The 19,684-nt window shown below is 34.1% G+C and overlaps 1 protein-coding gene across 4 annotated transcripts; it reads left to right on the top strand.

Annotated features, from left to right (window-relative positions):
* Window positions 1-8,771: 8,771 nt before the first annotated feature.
* LOC141612422 (delta-1-pyrroline-5-carboxylate synthase) lies at window positions 8,772-18,810 on the top strand. Of its 4 annotated transcripts, none has more exons than XM_074431190.1 (21): window positions 8,800-9,025; window positions 11,642-11,713; window positions 11,833-11,936; window positions 12,622-12,724; window positions 12,809-12,943; window positions 13,031-13,090; window positions 13,413-13,690; window positions 14,563-14,713; window positions 14,846-15,010; window positions 15,366-15,443; window positions 15,836-15,925; window positions 16,270-16,356; window positions 16,455-16,541; window positions 16,621-16,717; window positions 17,025-17,128; window positions 17,242-17,314; window positions 17,402-17,558; window positions 17,665-17,733; window positions 18,002-18,068; window positions 18,165-18,235; window positions 18,495-18,810. In XM_074431190.1, exons 1-21 carry the CDS (start codon window positions 8,975-8,977, stop codon window positions 18,583-18,585), a joined length of 2,190 nt encoding a protein of 729 aa, XP_074287291.1. In that variant the 5' UTR covers window positions 8,800-8,974; the 3' UTR covers window positions 18,586-18,810. The 4 variants fall into 4 exon arrangements, with proteins under 4 accessions (XP_074287292.1, XP_074287294.1, XP_074287291.1 ...); XM_074431192.1 differs by having other exon boundaries at window positions 13,031-13,048; XM_074431191.1 differs by lacking the exon at window positions 13,031-13,090 and having other exon boundaries at window positions 8,772-9,025; window positions 12,809-12,970.
* Window positions 18,811-19,684: the final 874 nt, after the last annotated feature.

Here is a 19,684-nt window from a genome sequence, read left to right on the forward strand (position 1 = left end):
CTAACTTTGAAGCCGACTAAGAGAGAGTGGGGTAGATATGGTATTGCTAGGATTGTTTCGTTTCCTTAACTTATACAATAGGTCTTGGTATAGACGGGTGAGGCAAACAGACGGGTAAAGACCTCTAATAAAATGGGTAGGGGAGACAAGGTGGAGCATCCCCATGTGCTTCCCACTTTATGGCAAATGAGTATTTTGTGAAGGAAAATGGTATCCGTCTATACGTATAGACGGATAGTATCCGTCTATAATGAGAATTTGTGTAACTTATATCCTTAGGAGTTAAGAGTACCTACATTTGTGATTGTTGTATATGTGTGTGTTACAATTTCTTTGGGTGCGTAAATTGCTTGATGTTATTAATCTCGTGATGTGCAGCCTTACATATATATTAGATCGAGTAAGAAAGTCTAGTCAAGTGTTGTGTATTCTATCTTTCGTATTTTTACTCATTACTTTTAATTTGGAAAATCTTTGTGGTGTTTTAGTACGTGATTTTAAAGTTTTGATACTCAAACTATATCACGTATTTCGATTTTAATTAGTTCAAATAGGTCTTTGGTGCATTTTGAAAATTTATTATTGTATATCAAAAAAAAAATATTATTAATTACCTTTACTAAGAATTTGAAAATGAAATTTTCAATTTTGTTTTTCTTTGGCCTTGTGCAGTTGTTGGGATGCTAGGACTTGTTATTAAAGACGTCTAATAACCAGTCCAACGCCTACTAACACATGTTTGAGTTCGTCTTTGAATTGGATTACTTGAATTCTTGTTCACGACGGGAATTCTTGCGTTCCATTATATAAGACTTACGCTTTTTAATCATTTTATAAATATGATTAAAAGACTTTTGTTATATTCTAATAACTTTTTAAAGTTTTTAGAAGACAAAGTTTTTAACTTTTCAATTTTCTATTTCAAGTTTCGGGGCAAAACTTATTTTAAGGAGGGTAGAATGTAATATCCCAAAAAAAAAAAATATTTCGTATATATCATTAAATTTTCTAGTCTTTAGATATAGTTAAGTATCGGAATGACGTTTGTACGAGAAACATATCGAAATTGGGCCGTGGAGGCTATGTGTCTTGTAATCAAGTAGATAGAAAATATGGGTTTGATTTACTTTTTAGCCTTGTCATAATATAGATCATGGAGCATGTTCCACACTTCCACGTATGATTTCATAGATGACTTGGTTAATCTAATTGGTTGAGTACATAAGAATCATCAACGTAAATACGAAAAACATAGTCAATCACTTAAAAGTGATGTTCGGGTAAAACCAAAAGTAAAAAAAAAAAAAAAAAAAAAAAAAAGGAATTTAGACGAGGAAGGAGATGGAGCTCTTAGCAACCATTCAACGTGTGACCAGATACTTCTTGAGCACTACTTTTATAATATCCTGTTATGATTTCGGGACCCTTCGTCGATATAAGTAATTGTTTATCTTTGCAATAAGAGATTAGAATTAATTGGTTTATATTTGTTTTATTGTTAATTTCGTCTTATGATTGTTATACTGCTCACATGTTATATTAGTTATCGTCTTATGAATACATGACTGTGATAAGGGTACTTCTGTTATATTGCATAATTGGCCAATTGTAGCATTAGGGATACGATTATTGATTTGAGGTGACATTATGTCGTAACCTGTGTACACAGAAGGGGGCGTTGGCTCCGGGAGTACTCCAAATATATATATAAAGAAAGGGGTGTTGGCCCATGAGAACTAAGGGCGTTGACTCGAGTGAAATTATTCTGTTCCTGTGTACATGGAGGTGGGTCTTAGACCTGGGTGAGTGTGGATCTCCATAATGTTTCTCTTTTCAGTAATGGTAGACCGACATTAATGTGATATGAATATATATCATGTTGGTATGGTAGTCATATAATGTTTCTGGGATACTGGATTGGTCCCCAATACAGGGAATACTGTATTTTGGTAAGTTATTGTATTGGGTGATATGGTAATAAGGAGAATTTTATGAATATATAATATGACATAAGGCCGGTGGAGGGAACTAGAGTCATACTCAGCCTGTGGTTGGCTGATTCCGTTACTTTCACTCTTTTTCAGGTACATGTATCGGGGAAGGTCAAGTGTGAGGAATTGACATTATAGAGGATAATAAGTATAAGTTGTAAATAGTTTTAAGCTTTAATAGTTTTTTTTTGTTTTTTTATTGTATAAGCCTTGTATTCTCCGAATGGGGAATACGGCGGTGACGCCCTTGTAATTCCGCTGCTTTATTTTGTTAATAAAAGGGCTATTTTAAGCTGCCTGCTTGTTTTTCGGGGCGTTACACCTTTTAGGATGGAACCTCGCATCAGTCGCTTGTATTGAGTGGTCTGTCTCTCCTCTATTTGAATATGACTCGATCCGTTTGCATGTTCTAACACAATAAAACAACAATTTCTCAACCCGTTTGCATATTCTAACACAATAAAACAACAATTTTTCATTGTTGTGGCTAATAATTAGCTTTGAAATCGAAATTAAACTTCTACCGAATAAAAATTGTTACTCCATACATGATTTTCAGTTATTTTTAAGAATTTTTCTCTAATTAATCACTTATTATATATCTTTAGGACATACGTTAGAAAAACTGAAAAATATATTCTCAATGGCAAAGTTTTACAAATAAGATTATACAACCATCTGTACCATAAGTATTGTACAACTAAGGTATAAGAATTCGAGTTTATATGTATTCTTTCTAAGCCAATTCAAAATACATGTTTTTAATGTGTAAATGAATAAACCCAATACTTTATAATAAAGCTCATATTCTTTGACATAAAATTCGGATATTTTATCACAAAGTTCAAATTTTATACCGTACGATATATACAACTGGTTATATATTACACGAAGTGGCAAAGTTTACCTGAACGGTTCAGGTGGCATTTGATGCTTGAAAATTATTAAAATCTCGGCCCCATACTCGCCGCGTACATAGTAATAAAGTACTAGATCGTGATTATACAACATAAAATGATAAAGACTGTCCACTTAATGTTGGGAAACTTGGACCTATATCATTGGTTAACAAAATTCTAAAGGACCAAATCTCTAAACAATCATATGATATGTAGAAATTTACTGACAAATTTGTGTCCTGCAATCTCACTGTTTATTGTAATACGATAATTTTGGAGCTTTAGCTTTTGTCAATTTGTCACCTTAGCATATTTATATTTTTACTATGGTTAATACTTTATGGTTATTGTATGTTTAAAGTTCTTTGTATTTGAATCGAGATTCTCTTGCGCCTTATTTTTTTTTAACTTAATTTCAATGCATTTTAATTCACTTTAACTCTATTTAGTTCAGTTCAGATTCAGGTTCAGATTCAAATCATTCAGTTAGTTCGGTTAAGTTTTTTTCTTCACAAATTAACTATTTACTTCAAATCAGTTCAATTCAGTTCAGTTCAACTCCATTAAGTTCAGTTCAGTTCAAGACGGTTTCAGTTCAAAAGTACAGGGCCTTACTCGACTTCTTCATCAGTAAGTTTCTCTTAGGACGGCAGAAACCGTCTTAGGATGAACATGATCAAATATGCCCCCACATGCATATATATGACAACATTTTTGTTAATCTCTAGCTTACCGTTTTAAATTTAAAATAGATATTATTATCTTATTTCAACTTTATAAATTCTTTGTTTTTAAGTAGGCATTAGTAAAAGTCGTATGGCTTTTGTTCTACAATTGTAGGACACATACATGTGATGCATGGCTAAAAAAAAAAAAGATTCTTGTATGTGTAATTAAAGATGCCAAATTAAGATGCTTTGCTTTGCAATTAAAGATGCCAAATATGTTTTGATTTTCACCTAAAGATGTTGACTAAGAGATAATTCAACTCAAACGCACTAACGAAAAATATAAAAAAAAATTAATTTTATATGAACTAACCATTAAGATTTACATGTAAAAAAACCAATTCAATCAACTGTTTAAGTTGATGGTCATGTCGAAGTCACATGATTAGTTTTATATTCTGACATATTTTAATATACGAATATCCTTTAAACTTAAAATGTGAATACAACACAACTTAAAATGTCTACGTTTATAATGATTACTCGAAAGTAAATTTGTTTGAAGAGCATTTTTTAAGTGTAAAGGATGGTTCATTTGTTTGACTAGAGCTTTTAATATGTTATCATTGTTGAGAAGTACATCATACTATTAACATAACTTGATTGAATGTTGATGGTAAATAAATGTACATCTCCTTGGCGTCATTGAATGAAGTCTTGTCTATTTCATAGTACGTAAGTAATAGAACACAATTGTATGTATATATTAGCTTAATTCTTTCCCAAGATTAGAATAAATTTCGTGTGGTATGTATTTGACATGTAAGTATGATTTGGTGTCATTGAGATTGTCCTGGTCGACAATGATTAAAATTATTCAATTCCAAGATGTAATTAGAAAATGATTCGAGAAAATATGATTAAAATATATAATACATACATATCAAAACTCAAATATTGAACCTGTAAATATACGTAGTACATTTATCACTACGGTAATAATGATGTGAAGTATGACTTCATGATCGTGTTCACTTAATGTGTTATCAACGGCCAACATGTACACCATATATGCATGCATGGATCGAATGCTCATATTATTTGTTCTAAAGACCTCTAATACATGCACATACAATGGTGAAGTACGGCGGTGTTATAGGCGGGAATGTCTTTCCCCATGACCAATGAAAACTGGAACTTTTACTTGAAATTTTCGCTTTTTTTCTAATTTACACTATGACATTAGTAGTTCGTCTCGTTGAAATACCTCGCATGTAACCGTAAACGTGTTTCTTACATACATTGAAGGAACTAGACTTTAACCCTTATCATCATCTAAATATTGTACAACCATTTAGAACATGTTTTTTGCAACAATGCATGAGATGTAAACTAACTAATCTCCAATAATTCAAACTATAACATTTATAATAATCTATAACTAAACAAACATGCGTAACTAAACTAACATAGAAGCACAAATTTTATTGCCACGTATAGCTATTTGTTTGAAATTGTATGTGGACCATGATCCAATTAGTTAATAACCATGCATGTTCAAACGTTGCCATCATATCTTAAACATCTTCATTCATTAACTCTCGACCAAGTATAAGACTGCACCTCACACATGCATCCTTTTCTACTTCCTATGTATACTTGACACTTGCATGGCTCAAGATATTTTATCAATATATAGGAGTTCACTCTTGGACAATTATTCCCTACCCAGCCACATAATTATCTTTGGTTTTAGGAGAAAATATAGTAAATTTTCTGAGACGGTTTTATACGAGTAATATAGTGATGTAAAATAATATATCGACGATAATATATTGATCAATTATACAATACTGGCCATGTTCTTTCTGACTTAATTTCAGCTCATTTCAGTTCAGTTTTGTTTAGTTTCAGTCAATTCTGTTTAGCTAATTTTTTCACAAATTTAACTCTTACTTCACCTGCATTCAGTTTACCTCAATTAGTACAATATTCCGTATCATAATTATATAGACATAAGTAATTGTAGATAGTGTGATATGGCAATCATATTATAGACATACATACATCTAGACCTGTCAAACGGGTCAAACGGGCGGGTTACGAGTTCGGTCATTTCGGGTTCGAGTAAAATACGGGTTGGGTATATTTCGGGTTTGAAAAATACGGGTTTATACGGGTTGGGTTTATACGCGTTTCGGGTCGAGTTTAGGGTCAGAACGTGTCAGATTAACGCCTTTTTTAAAAAAAATCATTTTCTTTGATTCCACTTATAAACACATAATTATTCTTAAATTTTTATTATTATCTAGTTTAATATATGATATTTGTAAGATTAAACATTTTTTGCTTAATATTTTCAATATCACACATTCACACCGTTATACGAACGTGTCGATACGGATTTCGTGTAAAAAACGGTTCTGTCATTTCTTAAAACTTCTTTTATATCGTAATTCCTACCATTTATACGTTTTTTCTCATCTTGCTCGTCTTAATAATCAACTTAATTGTCACCATTCTCGCCATCACCACCTCATCAGTCATCATCATTACCTTCACTAACTCGCTAAGTATGACATTGAGACTCAAATAAGATGAAAATGATGACATGGCATGTGATCAGAGGTGATGAGGTGACAGTGCTGACGTGGAGTGTGGTTCCACGTAATACGATGAAAGTGACGGTGTGGCACACACTTCGAAGTGATGACGGGGCATGTGATCGAGGTGATGACGTGGCAGTGCCGGCATGGAATGCGGTTTGATGTAACACGGTGAAAGTAATGGCGTGACACACACTTCAAGATGATGATGTGGCATGTCGCCTGAAATAATGACATGGCCGTGCTGACGTAGAATATGGATCGACGTAATATGCTGAAAGTGTGATTTGTGGCACACATTTTGATGTGATGACGTGGCGTATGGTTCAAGGTGATGACGTGACATTCCGTATATATACATATCTTTCCTTAAAATTTTATATGTCAATACCTATTTGAGATTATCAATTTTAAGGAAGATAGATTGTCTTGACCCAACGGTCAACCCGTTATGGGTCGGGTTTCGACCCGCTATTTACGGGTCAAAACGGGTTTGAGGATTTTTCGGGTTAGGGTTGAAAACACCGGGTTATTTACGGGTCGAATTACGGTCAGTTTTTTGGTCGAGTTAGGTTTTGACAGGTATTGATACATCCTTGCTCCTATGACAATCAGAGCCTTGGCGCTTTTCAGTGATCACATGTATTATTGTACGCTATGCACATGGGCATTATGTGTAAGTGTAACGAACAAATAACGGATTATAAGATCAACATGAATTATGCCACATTTGACACATCAATAAGTCTCCCTTGTGACGGATATATCCGTCATAAGTATATGACGGGTCAAGTATCTCCCAAAAACTAGCTAGTGAAGAAAGCTAGAGGAAGATAAGGTGAGCAATATATAATGAGTTACTTTTTTTTCGTCCCTCCTCAGAAATTTAAACTCAATACAAGCAAAACGATTTGCTAAATTGAGGATTACCCTTCCAATATTTCCAAGGTTACGACTGTGTGGGTTTTGATACCAAAAATAATATTTATATATGCATTTTCCATATTATCTTTATATATTTGACTTCGTAATAAAAACTGTAACTATATTTAATTATATACTTTTTAATTATATATATATAGTATATAATTACGGTAATATCACAATAATATTTCTAGTTTTCGCATTAATATATTCATAAAATATTTGTATATAAAAGATAAGATCAAAATGTTATCTTCAAATTAAAACCCAACACATTGATATTTTTTATTTAAAGATTATTTATCAAATATAAAATTCAAAAATAAATAAATTAAAAAGGCTAAAAAAAACCAATACAAAAGCTGTGTAAAATCAGAAATAAATCTGACAGATATCAGAGTTCAACTATCTAGATAAAATTGTTGCAAAATTAAATTTCTCATACTAGTCAGACAATAATCACAATAATAGACACATTTTTTAACAATTAGTCTTGTGTAAACAGTTTTACATAAAGATAGTATAAGATAAAATTAAAATTTTAGAAATAACCGGTGTTACAATACACTTTTAATTTGTAAAGCCACTCTACACAAGTATCTATACTATTTTAAATCAAGATTATTATGAGTTATAAAATTAAACTAAAAATTAAAAATATTTTGAAAATAGGGTAAAAGTAATACAATTTTTTTGTAAAATATATGAATCTAACAAATACCAACTTCAATAGGTAGTAAAAAAGTTTACCTACCGTAAAATTAAAGCTCTTACTTCTCATAGACCCCGATAAGACAATTTGACACATTCTTGACCCAACAAGGAGTAAGGGGGCGTTTGGTTGGAGGTTTATAAGAAATGAGAAAAGAAACAAACTTACTGATTTCCTTTGTTGGTGTTTGTTTGACACAAATAAAGAGAATGAAATTCCCTTCATTACCCCTCAATCCATTTATTAATTCTTTATCCCTACCACCAACGTATGAGATTTCATTAGCCTTGTTATCCTTCAACCACCTTATTTACCTACCACCACACTTGCGACTTCCACCACACCAGTCACCATCAAGTCGTCATCGCCGCCACCACCACCACCACAACCACCACCACAACCACCCCACATAAAACCACCACCACCGCCACAACCACAACCACCATCACGCCACCACCACCACCACCGCAACCACCCCACTGCCACCACCACCACGACGCCACTACCACCATCACCACCACCACAACCACCCCACCTAAACCACCACCCGCACACCAAAACAAACCACAACCCACCACACTTCATTTCTTGATGTAACCAAACAACTAGTTAAGTTTTAGGTAATCCATTGCCTTTCCCCCTCTTACCATTTCTAATTTTCGTTCCCTTTCCCTTTCTCTAACCAAGCGCCCCCTACGTCTCTTGTAAAATCACCTTATACAAGAGATTGTATAACAAGTTTTAAAATACTATCATGCCTTTCTTACCCAAACATGATAAATAGTAAGAAAGTGTTTTTGTTTGGGTTACTTAAATAAATTTAAGCTGTAGTTTTACAACAACGATTGTTAAAGTCGATGTACATCAGAATTTCTGCGACTTTTAATTTTTGACAGATGTAATTTATATTAATTTTTAATTTATTTTATTTTTATTATTAAAATGAGAGCTAGTAGTCCAAATAGTAGTATAAATAGAGAGCATAAATGCCCTACAATTGTACAACAACCACTCGGTATCCTACTCTACTGCCACCACCTTCACATCCTTCCCTTTCTTCATCTATTTTCCTTCATTCTTCTCGTTTCCGTGTTGCCTCATAATCAGGGTTTTTTCAGTTTACTGAGTCATCCTTCTTCTCTCTCTTCAACTCGCCCGAGTCCACTCATCCTCCATGGATCCTTCCAGAGCTTTCGTCCGTGATGTTAAGCGTGTCGTCGTCAAGGTATAATCCTTTTATTCATTTATTTTAATTCGTTTTAATTCAGCATTCAATTTAACCCTAATTTTGATCTGTTCTTGTATCTATCGTTTTTTTTATCGAATGTTTTTGAGATTTTGATGTTTTGATGATGTTTTTGTGAATGCTCTGTTATTGAATTTGGTATGATTTCTGCATGTTGTAATTTGTTCCGTTTGATTTGATTATCTTTTGTTCCGTTTGATTGTATATGTGTTTTTAAGTACGTTAATTGAATTCGAAAAACGTATACGATCAAATGGAGTAGATCAAGTCTTGTTGAAGTATAATTTTAGTGATTTGATAATCTTTTGTTTGGTTTGATTGTGTACGCGTTTTAAAGTACGCAAAACGGATTTTGAAAAACGTATACAATCAAATGGAACAGATGAACAAGTCTCGTCGAAGTCTAATTTTACTGATTTTTATATGATTTTATTCTGCTGATTTATTGGAAAATAATGTTTTGATTTGTTTTTGATTTGATTTTGTTGTGTTTCACCTGGATTTTCCCTGTTTTGTTTGATTGTATACGTGTTTTAAAGTACGAGAAAATTATTTTAAAAAAAACGTATACAATCAAATGGAACAGATGAAGCTTTGTCAAAGTCTAATTTTAGTGAATTTATTATATGATTTTGTTCTGCTGATTTATTGGAAAATGATGTTTTATTTCTTTTATTTGATTTTGAGGTGTTTCACCTGGATTTTCTCTGTTTCAGTTTTTCATGGATTTTTTTAATGTCAAAGCTATTTATGTTAAGTCTTGTGATTTTTTTTTTTTTTTTTTTTTGGTGTGGAAGTCTTATGAATTGAAGTTTAGATGTCTAACTTTTGTAAAGATTTGATCTTGGATATTTTTTAAGAAATTGTTTCTAAGCGATTTCTGGGTGTTTTTTTTTTTTTTTTTTTCGCGGGAATTTGTCTCTTGTAACACCGTTACAAGAAAAACCGGGAATTTGTTTTCCGCGGGGAGAGGTTTTCGTTTGGCTTTAAAAATAATCATTTACGGAGTATGTTTTTCTATATACATATATTCTTTTATGTCTGGAGATCCTCGTTAATCTTTTCAATATCTCTCATAATATATGGAAAAAATATTTTTAAAATCTGTACTTCATGTAAACCATTTTTATTGTGAATATCTTTGTACTATAAATTTTGCAACTTTTTCAGTTTTTTTTTTTTATTTTTTTTTAAGAAAAGTGAAAGGCAAAAACGACTTAATACATAGACCCTGCCGGATATGAAATAGAGGGAGTAAATAATTCCGATATCTGAAGTTTGACCGATATAATTACTTATGCGGTGACCTGTTAAGTTCTTAGGATATGATACGATGCATTAATGATTTAAGACTACTTTATGATGTTGCTTGTGTAAAAATTGGTGGGATAATGAAAAGGAAATTAAGGATATGCAGAAAATAGATTGTGATCTTAGGATCTCACCATCTAGATTCTCAGAATTCTTGTGTAGTATGTCACATTCAGGGTCCTACTTTCCGTTTTTTAAATTCATGTTTTAGCTTCCCCACTTGCCTTTTTTTTTTGTCTTGCTTTTGCAAATTTTGATATTTCCCGGATGAAAGCGAGAGATGGAAGAATAAAGTCCGTTTATTAAAACAGTATTTTTTTTAACAGACAGTCTCACGTTAAGACAAGAATTTATTAGAGGACACGATTTTTACTAGGAAGTAAAAGATTAGAGTAAATCTTGATTTTGTAAGGAAGAAAAATTAAGTTGGACGATTCTACCCAAATTCCCGGCAAAACTGCTATATTTGAAAAGCGAGTTCATGGGCATGACCATCGTTTGGGTTGTTGGACAAATATAATCCTCGGATAAAAAAAAATTCGAAACTAAATTGATTTAGAATTACTGTTGCCTCACTATTTCTTTTTATCGAAAAAAGTTAATTTTTTGGTTCTTTTGATCACATGTAGTACACACTATATGTTCCTTTATGGAGAAGATAGGTGGGTTACATGAATGATGAATCCTACGGATTCATCTTAAATGTTTTTTTATGTTCGAGGATAAAAAATGTTATTCATTTGAAATTAATGCTCTTTCAAAAAGACCTATAGAACAAAATAAACAGATTTTTTTATTGAAATGGAAAATGAAGCTGACTTAAAGAAGAGACAGTTGTTGAGTAAATTAGTAATACAATCAGCATCTGCTTGCTTGTCAATCATATGATGTTTGGATACTTGTATTTGAGTCCATCTGAATGGAATTTTTTTTAATAATCATGAAACAATGGATGTTAACAGAGACGGTGATGAGATAGTTATGAGGGGCCAAAGCTTGAAATAACAAAATTGCCGTTTAATTACTGCTGTGATAAGGTCCTAGTGATTTTATTTATCTTAATTGATAATAAAACAAACCTAACACTCTTATAAGGTCTGCCACAGGATGTTAATGATTGATTTCTTGATATAATAGGAAACATGGTGATTTGTAAATTTCTGATATTCGACGTAGAAATGGGATTTGACTTTTGAATTTTCTAGCAGCTCTCTCTCTTTACCTTTATCTGAAAATATCTCTGAATTCCCTTCACAAGCTTATAACGAGTATCAAATTTAACAGGTTGGGACTGCTGTCGTTACCCGAGATGATGGTAGACTGGCTGTGGGAAGACTTGGTGCACTTTGCGAGCAGGTATTCTAGCCTTTTAGGTCATTTCTTTCAACATTCATGTTTCACTGGTGAGGCTTCTGTTAGATGATTTTGTTTATCCGAAAACCATGTGTGTAACCCTCAAAACTAATTTTATGCAGTTGAAGGAGTTGAATGCTAATGGACATGAAGTAATTTTGGTGACTTCAGGTGCTGTTAGTGCCGGTCGCCAGAGGCTTAGGTTCAGGAAAATGGTTAACAGCAGGTTTCTGGCTTTCCTTATTTGTAAAGCTTATTAATGTGGGTAAATTGTGTATTCTAATTACACTGATGTAAAGTGAGAAATTGCAACCTTATGAAAGATTGTGAACTTAACTCAGTACAGATACGAGTAAGGAATGTAAATTTCTGTACCGTGAATTTTCTTGTTCTTTTTATTTTTTACCTTATATTGACGGTTCCACAAGAAGATTCATGCTGGCGTACCCCAAATCTTTTTGAGGCTAAGGCTTTGTTGTTATAATTTGCATTGTAGGGACTAAGGATTATATGATAGGTATAGGCTGAAAGCTTTATTGCATTGAATGTTACCTCCTATAATGAATACAAAAGAGTTGCAAGTCCTTCAATATGACATTTTAATGTTCCTGTTGAATATAGTTTGAGATTGCTGAGTTCCTTATAACACTGGCCTATTTCGGCAAATTTAGGAAACTTAACCCGAGACGTAGTTTCTCATACGTTGCATTATGCACGACACTTAATGTGGGGTGCATTGAAAGCTAATTAGTCTAGCATGATCAAGAGTATTGACAATGTAGATAGGTCTTACAAGTTATACGCTGTCAAACACGTAACTCTTTCTCTTTCTGAAATACCGGCGAGCTCATTTAATTTCGGTTTCCTATAGGAGCCAGATAATATTTACATATTAGTCTTTTTCGTTCCAGTTTTGCCGATCTTCAAAAGCCACAAATGGAACTTGATGGGAAAGCATGTGCTGCTGTTGGGCAGAATGGTCTTATGGCGCTTTATGATACATTGTTTAGTCAGGTAACTATTTTTTTTTTTTTTTTTTTTTTACAAAGCTGACTGCAAGTATATGCAGAATGTAATTATGTAATGTATGTTTTGCAGCTGGATCTGACTTCTGCTCAACTACTTGTGACGGACAATGACTTTAGGGATCCTCATTTCAGATCACAATTAACTGAAACCGTTAATCAGTTATTAGATCTTAAGGTCGTTCCCGTATTGAACGAAAATGATGCAGTAAGTACCAGGAAAGCTCCTTATGAGGTATGTACTGTTTACTACTTAACTTTTCATTGATGAATCTTTTTTTCTACTTGTACCCAGGGTTGTACAATAAACAAGGTAAAAGTTTCTCATCGCTTGACCGGGATACCCCAAATACAAGTAAACCGCACATTTTGTTTTCAATACTCAGCTTAAGGCTGCTTTTGTAATTTTATTATGTTGCATACTTTAAAAATTTTATCCGATGAGAATAAGAAAAGCACTTAAGGATTTACTTTCAGCATTTGTTTGGGGCAATCTTTGTGTCATTGTGAAACTCGAAGATCCAACCCTGCACCTGGTAGTTAAAATCTATGTTTTATTTAAAACTTAGATAACAAATTATCTTAGGTTCATGGTAGATGCTTTTCTTATTTTCAATTCAGTATATTTCTTTTGAAGCCTTTACATTCTAATTATAGCAGTTTGAGATGAATTGCAGGATTCAACTGGTATATTTTGGGACAATGATAGTTTAGCGGCTCTACTTGCTTTGGAATTAAAAGCAGATCTCCTTATTTTGTTAAGTGATGTGGATGGTCTTTATAGTGGGCCCCCAAGTGATCCTCGATCAAAACTTATCTCCACCTACGTTAAGGAGAAGCACCAGAGCGAAATCACTTTTGGGGACAAGTCTAGGTTGGGCAGAGGTGGTATGACTGCTAAAGTGAAAGCAGCCGTTTATGCCGCCTATGCTGGAATTCCAGTAATTATTGCTAGGTCAGTGCCGTTATATAGTCTCATAATTTGGGTGCCTGCTAGCCTGTTTATTTAGTGCTCACTGTGAATTACATGTTAGGCGCGTCTTTTACTTAATGATGCGATTGTGTATATAGTTGCTTCAACCATCAATGTTTTAGCATTTTTAATATCAACTGCCAATGTTTTAGCCTAATTGGAATGGGGTATTGGCTACTATGTTTTTTTTTTTTTTAAATAACAGGAGTCATATGAAACATAGCAAAATATTCGGGCTAACCTGACAATTTTATGTTTGGAATTGTCTTTGACTTTGTTATAAAGGGTTTTATATAACTTCGAATATAGATAAATAGTTCAGGTCATGGGAAGTGTTGCAGTTGTCATTGTGAAATGATGTCCTCCTCCAAGGTGGATGTCTCTACTTCTACCGCTCTATCTGTTATCTAACCTTCTACGAGGCCTTAATTGCATGTTGCATTAGTGTTTTTAGTACTTCCTTCCATCAATAGACTTCCTAGGGTGTTTTGCACAAAACATAAGGAACATATTAATGTGGATGAAAATGTAAGTTGAAGAAAGACCAGGGGTCACAAACAATATTAACACAAATCAAATACAAAAAAAAGGAAAGATTCCAGCAGAAGTTTATTCTGGACATCCCAAATTGGAAAGTATATAGTTTGTCGTAGACAAAGGGAGTACTTGTTTTACTATAGATATGAATTTCTTGTGTTAATTTCAGTCCTTATTCTTGATTGCATGTATCTTTACCCTCTTTTGACGTCGTTAACATAACATTGCTTACATATTGCTTGTTATGCTTGTCAACCCTTTTAATGGTGTCTTTCTCATGATTTCTGTAACATGATTGTTTTATACGTCTGTTCCAGTGGTAAAGCAACCGACAACATCATCAAAGTGCTTAATGGTCAGCGCATTGGCACCTTATTCCACAAAGATGCTCATTTATGGGTTTCAGCTAAAGAAACTGGCGCACGTGAAATGGCAGTTGCAGCCAGAGAGTCCTCTAGGAGGCTTCAGGTACAAGGCTTTGCCATTAATTATGCTTACTTTATCAATATTAATAGATTATATTGTCTTAGATTGTTCCCGGATCATCCCGGTTATCGAGCTACAGAAACTATAATTTTTGCTACTAAAACTGTTTAACAGGCACTTACTTCGCAAGAAAGGAAAAAGATTCTGCTAGACATAGCTGACGCGTTGGAATCAAATGAATCATTGATCAAGAGTGAAAATGATCTTGACGTCGCGACAGCAGAACTAGCGGGATATGATAGTTCACTGGTGGCTCGCTTAGCCCTGAAACCTGGCAAGGCAAGACATCAATTTGTACTTTATAGTCTAAATTACGAACTAAAAGTCTAAATCTAGCTTCATCCCATTTATGTCTCTAATTATATGTGATGTTATAATGTCAGATTTATCACATTTGATTTATCAAAACAATTATTTTTATACTCTCTTTCTACGAAGAGTTTGATAGTGTTTGTTATGACTTATGAGATAATAGCCGTCAATGTTAACTGTCAAAGTGAAAGGGTATAAATATAAATGGGATACAGTCATACAGTGATATTTAGTTAGTTTGGTAATATTAAATTTGATAACATCCGATTATTTAGATAGCTGTATGATATTCATGTTCTGTCCTTTGGTTATTCCTCTGCAGATTTCTAGTCTTGCTAAATCAATTCGCGTTCTTGCTGATATGGAAGAACCTATTGGACAAATTTTAAAGAGAACTGAGGTTCTTATTGCTTCCTTACTCCATTTGTTTGTCGTAAATTTGTCTTCATTTCTTCCAACATGAAGAAACCCTTTCACAAGCTTCTCTCACCTGTAAAATTTCCTCAGCTGAAGCATTGACATCTAGAATTTATCCAGCAAGTATTTAATGTGTATTCTCTTTGTCTCCAAGTCATGATCATGGAAGCTTCTTATTAACGTTTTAAAGTATTATTTCCGTCTTTCCGGAATTAGGATTTCTCCAACAATTCTACTTTTGGCTTAGGACTTTTAAGTAGAATTATTGCAGACCGAATTTGAACTTTATACTGATATTCAGCATGATTTCCAAGGTATTTAAGAACATTAATTATCTACGGAGTACATGATCTCATAGCTAATGTTTTCTCACAGGTTGCAGATGAACTCGTTTTGGAGAAAACATCGTGTCCTTTGGGTGTTCTTCTTATCGTGTTTGAGTCACGTCCAGATGCTTTAGTTCAGGTTTGTGTAACCTAGATTTCTATCCTTATCATACTGGTGCTAACTCCTCGTATTCTTTCAAGTGTTGTACTAAATCTTAAATGTATTATACCACATATCAATGGGAAACAAACTGTTGAGATTTGAAAAACAAACTGTAATTGACCGTAGCCTACAAGTGCAATACATCCAATATCCCATTGTAGTTGCATAACATGCATTATTTTTATAAGCTTCTTAATGTGTTTTTTTCCTCGTCTAATTATATTGCTCAAATGAGTTTCCGTCAGCTACTTCATTACTGGTGGTCTAATTGCATCTCAAAATATATTTACTCATGGGTTGGTCATCTGGAAAAATTCCAGATAGCTTCATTGGCGATAAGGAGTGGAAATGGGCTTCTTTTAAAGGGTGGAAAAGAGGCAAAGCGATCAAATGCGATTTTGCACAAGGTTTACACCTTTTGTTTTCCTTTTTTTAAGGTTTCACTAAAATTGTTTGTGAAACTACTCGTGGGTATTGTTAGTCAACTGACGTTTCTTGGTTTTAGGTTATCACTTCTGCCCTACCAGATAAAGTTGGTGAGAAACTAATTGGTCTCGTAACCTCAAGAGATGATATCCCTGATCTGCTTAAGGTAAGTGACGATACAGTTGTTTAATTATGAGGAAGGGACATGTGTGAATATTGAACTAACAATATCTACTTCACTCCAGCTTGATGATGTAATTGATCTTGTGATTCCAAGAGGTAGCAATAAACTTGTTTCTCAGATTAAGGAATCCACCAAAATTCCTGTTCTGGGGCACGCTGGTAAGTTCTGCACTAAAAAATAAAATTTTTGGTGCAACTTTTAGGAGGCCGCGTTTCTCTAATTCTCCATATTTCACTCAAACTATATTTTTGCGGGCCCTTAAATCATGAGGCCTTGTACAAGCGGTGCGCTAACACACATTAAACGTCATCGCCTGGTTTTGCACTTGTAGCAAAGCCAGACACATGGACTGAGTAATGACAGAGAGACCTTTGTCCGATATTTCTAAATGAGTCTGTCAAATAGTGAGGACTTACGAGGATGGCAGATGTGATTTTACTAATCAAGCTTGATTTTCCTGTTTAGATGGAATTTGTCATGTTTATGTTGACAAATCTGCCAATTTGGAAATGGCAAAGAACATTGTTCTGGATGCAAAAATGGACTATCCTGCTGCATGCAATGCAATGGTAATTTCTTAAAAGTTCGACTGTTTGTTGCTCCAATCTAATTTTTCATTTCTGCTTTTCGGTATTCTTTTCATCTTTCCCTCTTTTGAGAGTTACACATGCTTTGCTTTTAGGAAACACTCCTTGTACATAAGGATCTACAGAGTGGAGGCTTGAATGCTCTTATTGATGATCTTAGATCTGAAGGTATCTATTCTCGTACCAGTCATCCCACTCGTTCTCTTTCTATTCCCTTTGATGGTTAGAACTTGAATATATGTGCATTTCATGCAGGAGTTATCTTGTTTGCTGGGCCAAGACTAAGTGCCTTGAATGGGCTCAATATCCCAGCAACGCAGACATTTCATAAGGAGTACAGTTCACCAGCATGCACTGTAGAGATAGTGGATGATGTGTCTGCTGCCATTGTACATATTAATCAACATGGAAGGTACTCTTTCTGTCTTTCATTACGTCAATATCATATGTAATCTCAGCTGAATATTTTTATTGCATTCTGATTTACATATCTTTGATTATACATTGTTTGGCTGCAGTGCGCATACTGACTGCATTATAGCAGAAGATGTGAAAGTTGCGGAAAAATTCTTGCAGCAAGTTGATAGGTAAGGCTCATATATATATTTTCCTTGTCACAAGTATCTATTTCACTATAAACAATATTAAGCCAGTGTCTCGTAGGTTTCTCTCTATGGCGGTCAAATATTACGGATGGCAATATTTTGATATGTGCATGACCAACATCCAATACTTCACCATTATAACTGATATTGACCAATATGACCATACTTGACTGATTTTGACCGATAGGGTGATAGTGCGATACATACAACTGATGCTAGACTGATATAACTTCACAATATTAAATTGCAGTGCTGCTGTTTTTCACAATGCTAGTACAAGATTCTGTGATGGGGCTCGTTTTGGTCTGGGTGCCGAGGTATGCTCCTGAAGTCCTGACTACTAATCCAGTTACAGAACCAAAATATATTTATCTCTTGAGAAAACATCATGTGTTTTTGCTGGATGTCAACAGGTAGGAATAAGTACTAGTAGGATTCATGCTCGAGGTCCCGTTGGTGTTGAAGGGCTGTTAACAACTAAATGGTTTGTTTATATCTCTGACTCTGGTCCTGACTTTTTTTTTTATCACATTTCACCCAAATTTTTTAATTAAAAAATTAAAATCCACAACTCACGTATAGTTACCGCGTTAAGATTTCCTGTCTCGGCCTCCGACTACATGAATTGGAAACATAAAACACAATCTGCCGCGTAAACACAATCTGCCACGTAAATGCATATTTCCTACTGGTAATCAAGAATAATAGTTTTAAGTGCTGACCTGAAGTCATTTATGATGCAGGGTTCTTAGGGGAAGCGGCCAAGTCGTGGATGGCGACAGTGGTGTGGTATACACCCACAAGGACCTCCCAATCGAATCAGAGAGCTGTTGAAGATATGCTTGCTTATAATTTGTTCCGAGACTCCCAATTATAGCGCAGTTTGTCCGAGGGAATAGGGTTTACATTTTTCTCATCCCTTCTCTCGCTGCCTTGTTGGGTATTCTCTGTATGCTAATTAGCATTCTATCCAGCTACTCTTTACTATACTCATTGGTGACTTCATTTGGAGCTTATAGTTTCGTTGAGTACTAAATAAAATTATGCGATTATGATGAATGACCGTGTTTGGCCTATGTTATTAAGAATCGCTTACTAATTTTGTCATGATTAGCGTCACTTCATGAAAATTCTAGTTTTGGCCTGAAGACCTCATCGGTACCTGAATTAGCACCTAAAAGAGGGTCGGACCCTCGATATTCTGATGAACGTCCTAATAGATTTATAGTATCTTCTTTGGATTGCAGAATGGACTGGCCTCAACAATATGCGCTTGGTATGCTAGTGGTAGTATATTGTTGTCAAAGTTTTTTCGCTTAAACTCGCAACTTATGGTTACCATTGGGTTAAATTTGATCTCACACAAACAGATGAATGCCATTTCGACTAGTGTTTTTTTTTTTTTTTTTTTTTTTTTTTGGCAGCAGAAAAAATAAGTTCCTTACTCAGTACCTACCCGACTCTCGGAGTCGCGGATTTTATTAATACATTATTAGGATAAGAAATTAAACTACAAATGGGGTTGACAACCAAAAAAGGCTTCTTAACAGGACGATCAGAGCTGGCCAATTGAGCGAGCCCAAGTGTTAATTTTCATCTTCCTAGTGACATTCGGAAGGGGAAAATGGTCGGTTCCAGACTTCCAGTCCCTTTTGAAACAATAATTATTGTGTAAGATCATTGTACAGTTAGTGCTTAGCGGATCAAAGGGAGGTCTTAGTCCATAATATTATTATGGACAAAAAACGTAGTGAAAGAGCACTCAAAAGTCTAGGGCTTAACTGGAAATATATACTCCGTAATTCTTTACAATATATCAAGTCTAAGATGAAGGGATCTTGCTTCATTTTTCCTTCATAAACACAATAAAAATATCAATTTTTTATAGTTTTTTATAATGTGTAATTATAAATATGTGCATTGTTATATATAG

This window comes from Silene latifolia, chromosome 11 (assembly GCF_048544455.1).
Source record: "Silene latifolia isolate original U9 population chromosome 11, ASM4854445v1, whole genome shotgun sequence".
Lineage (NCBI taxonomy): Eukaryota > Viridiplantae > Streptophyta > Magnoliopsida > Caryophyllales > Caryophyllaceae > Silene > Silene latifolia.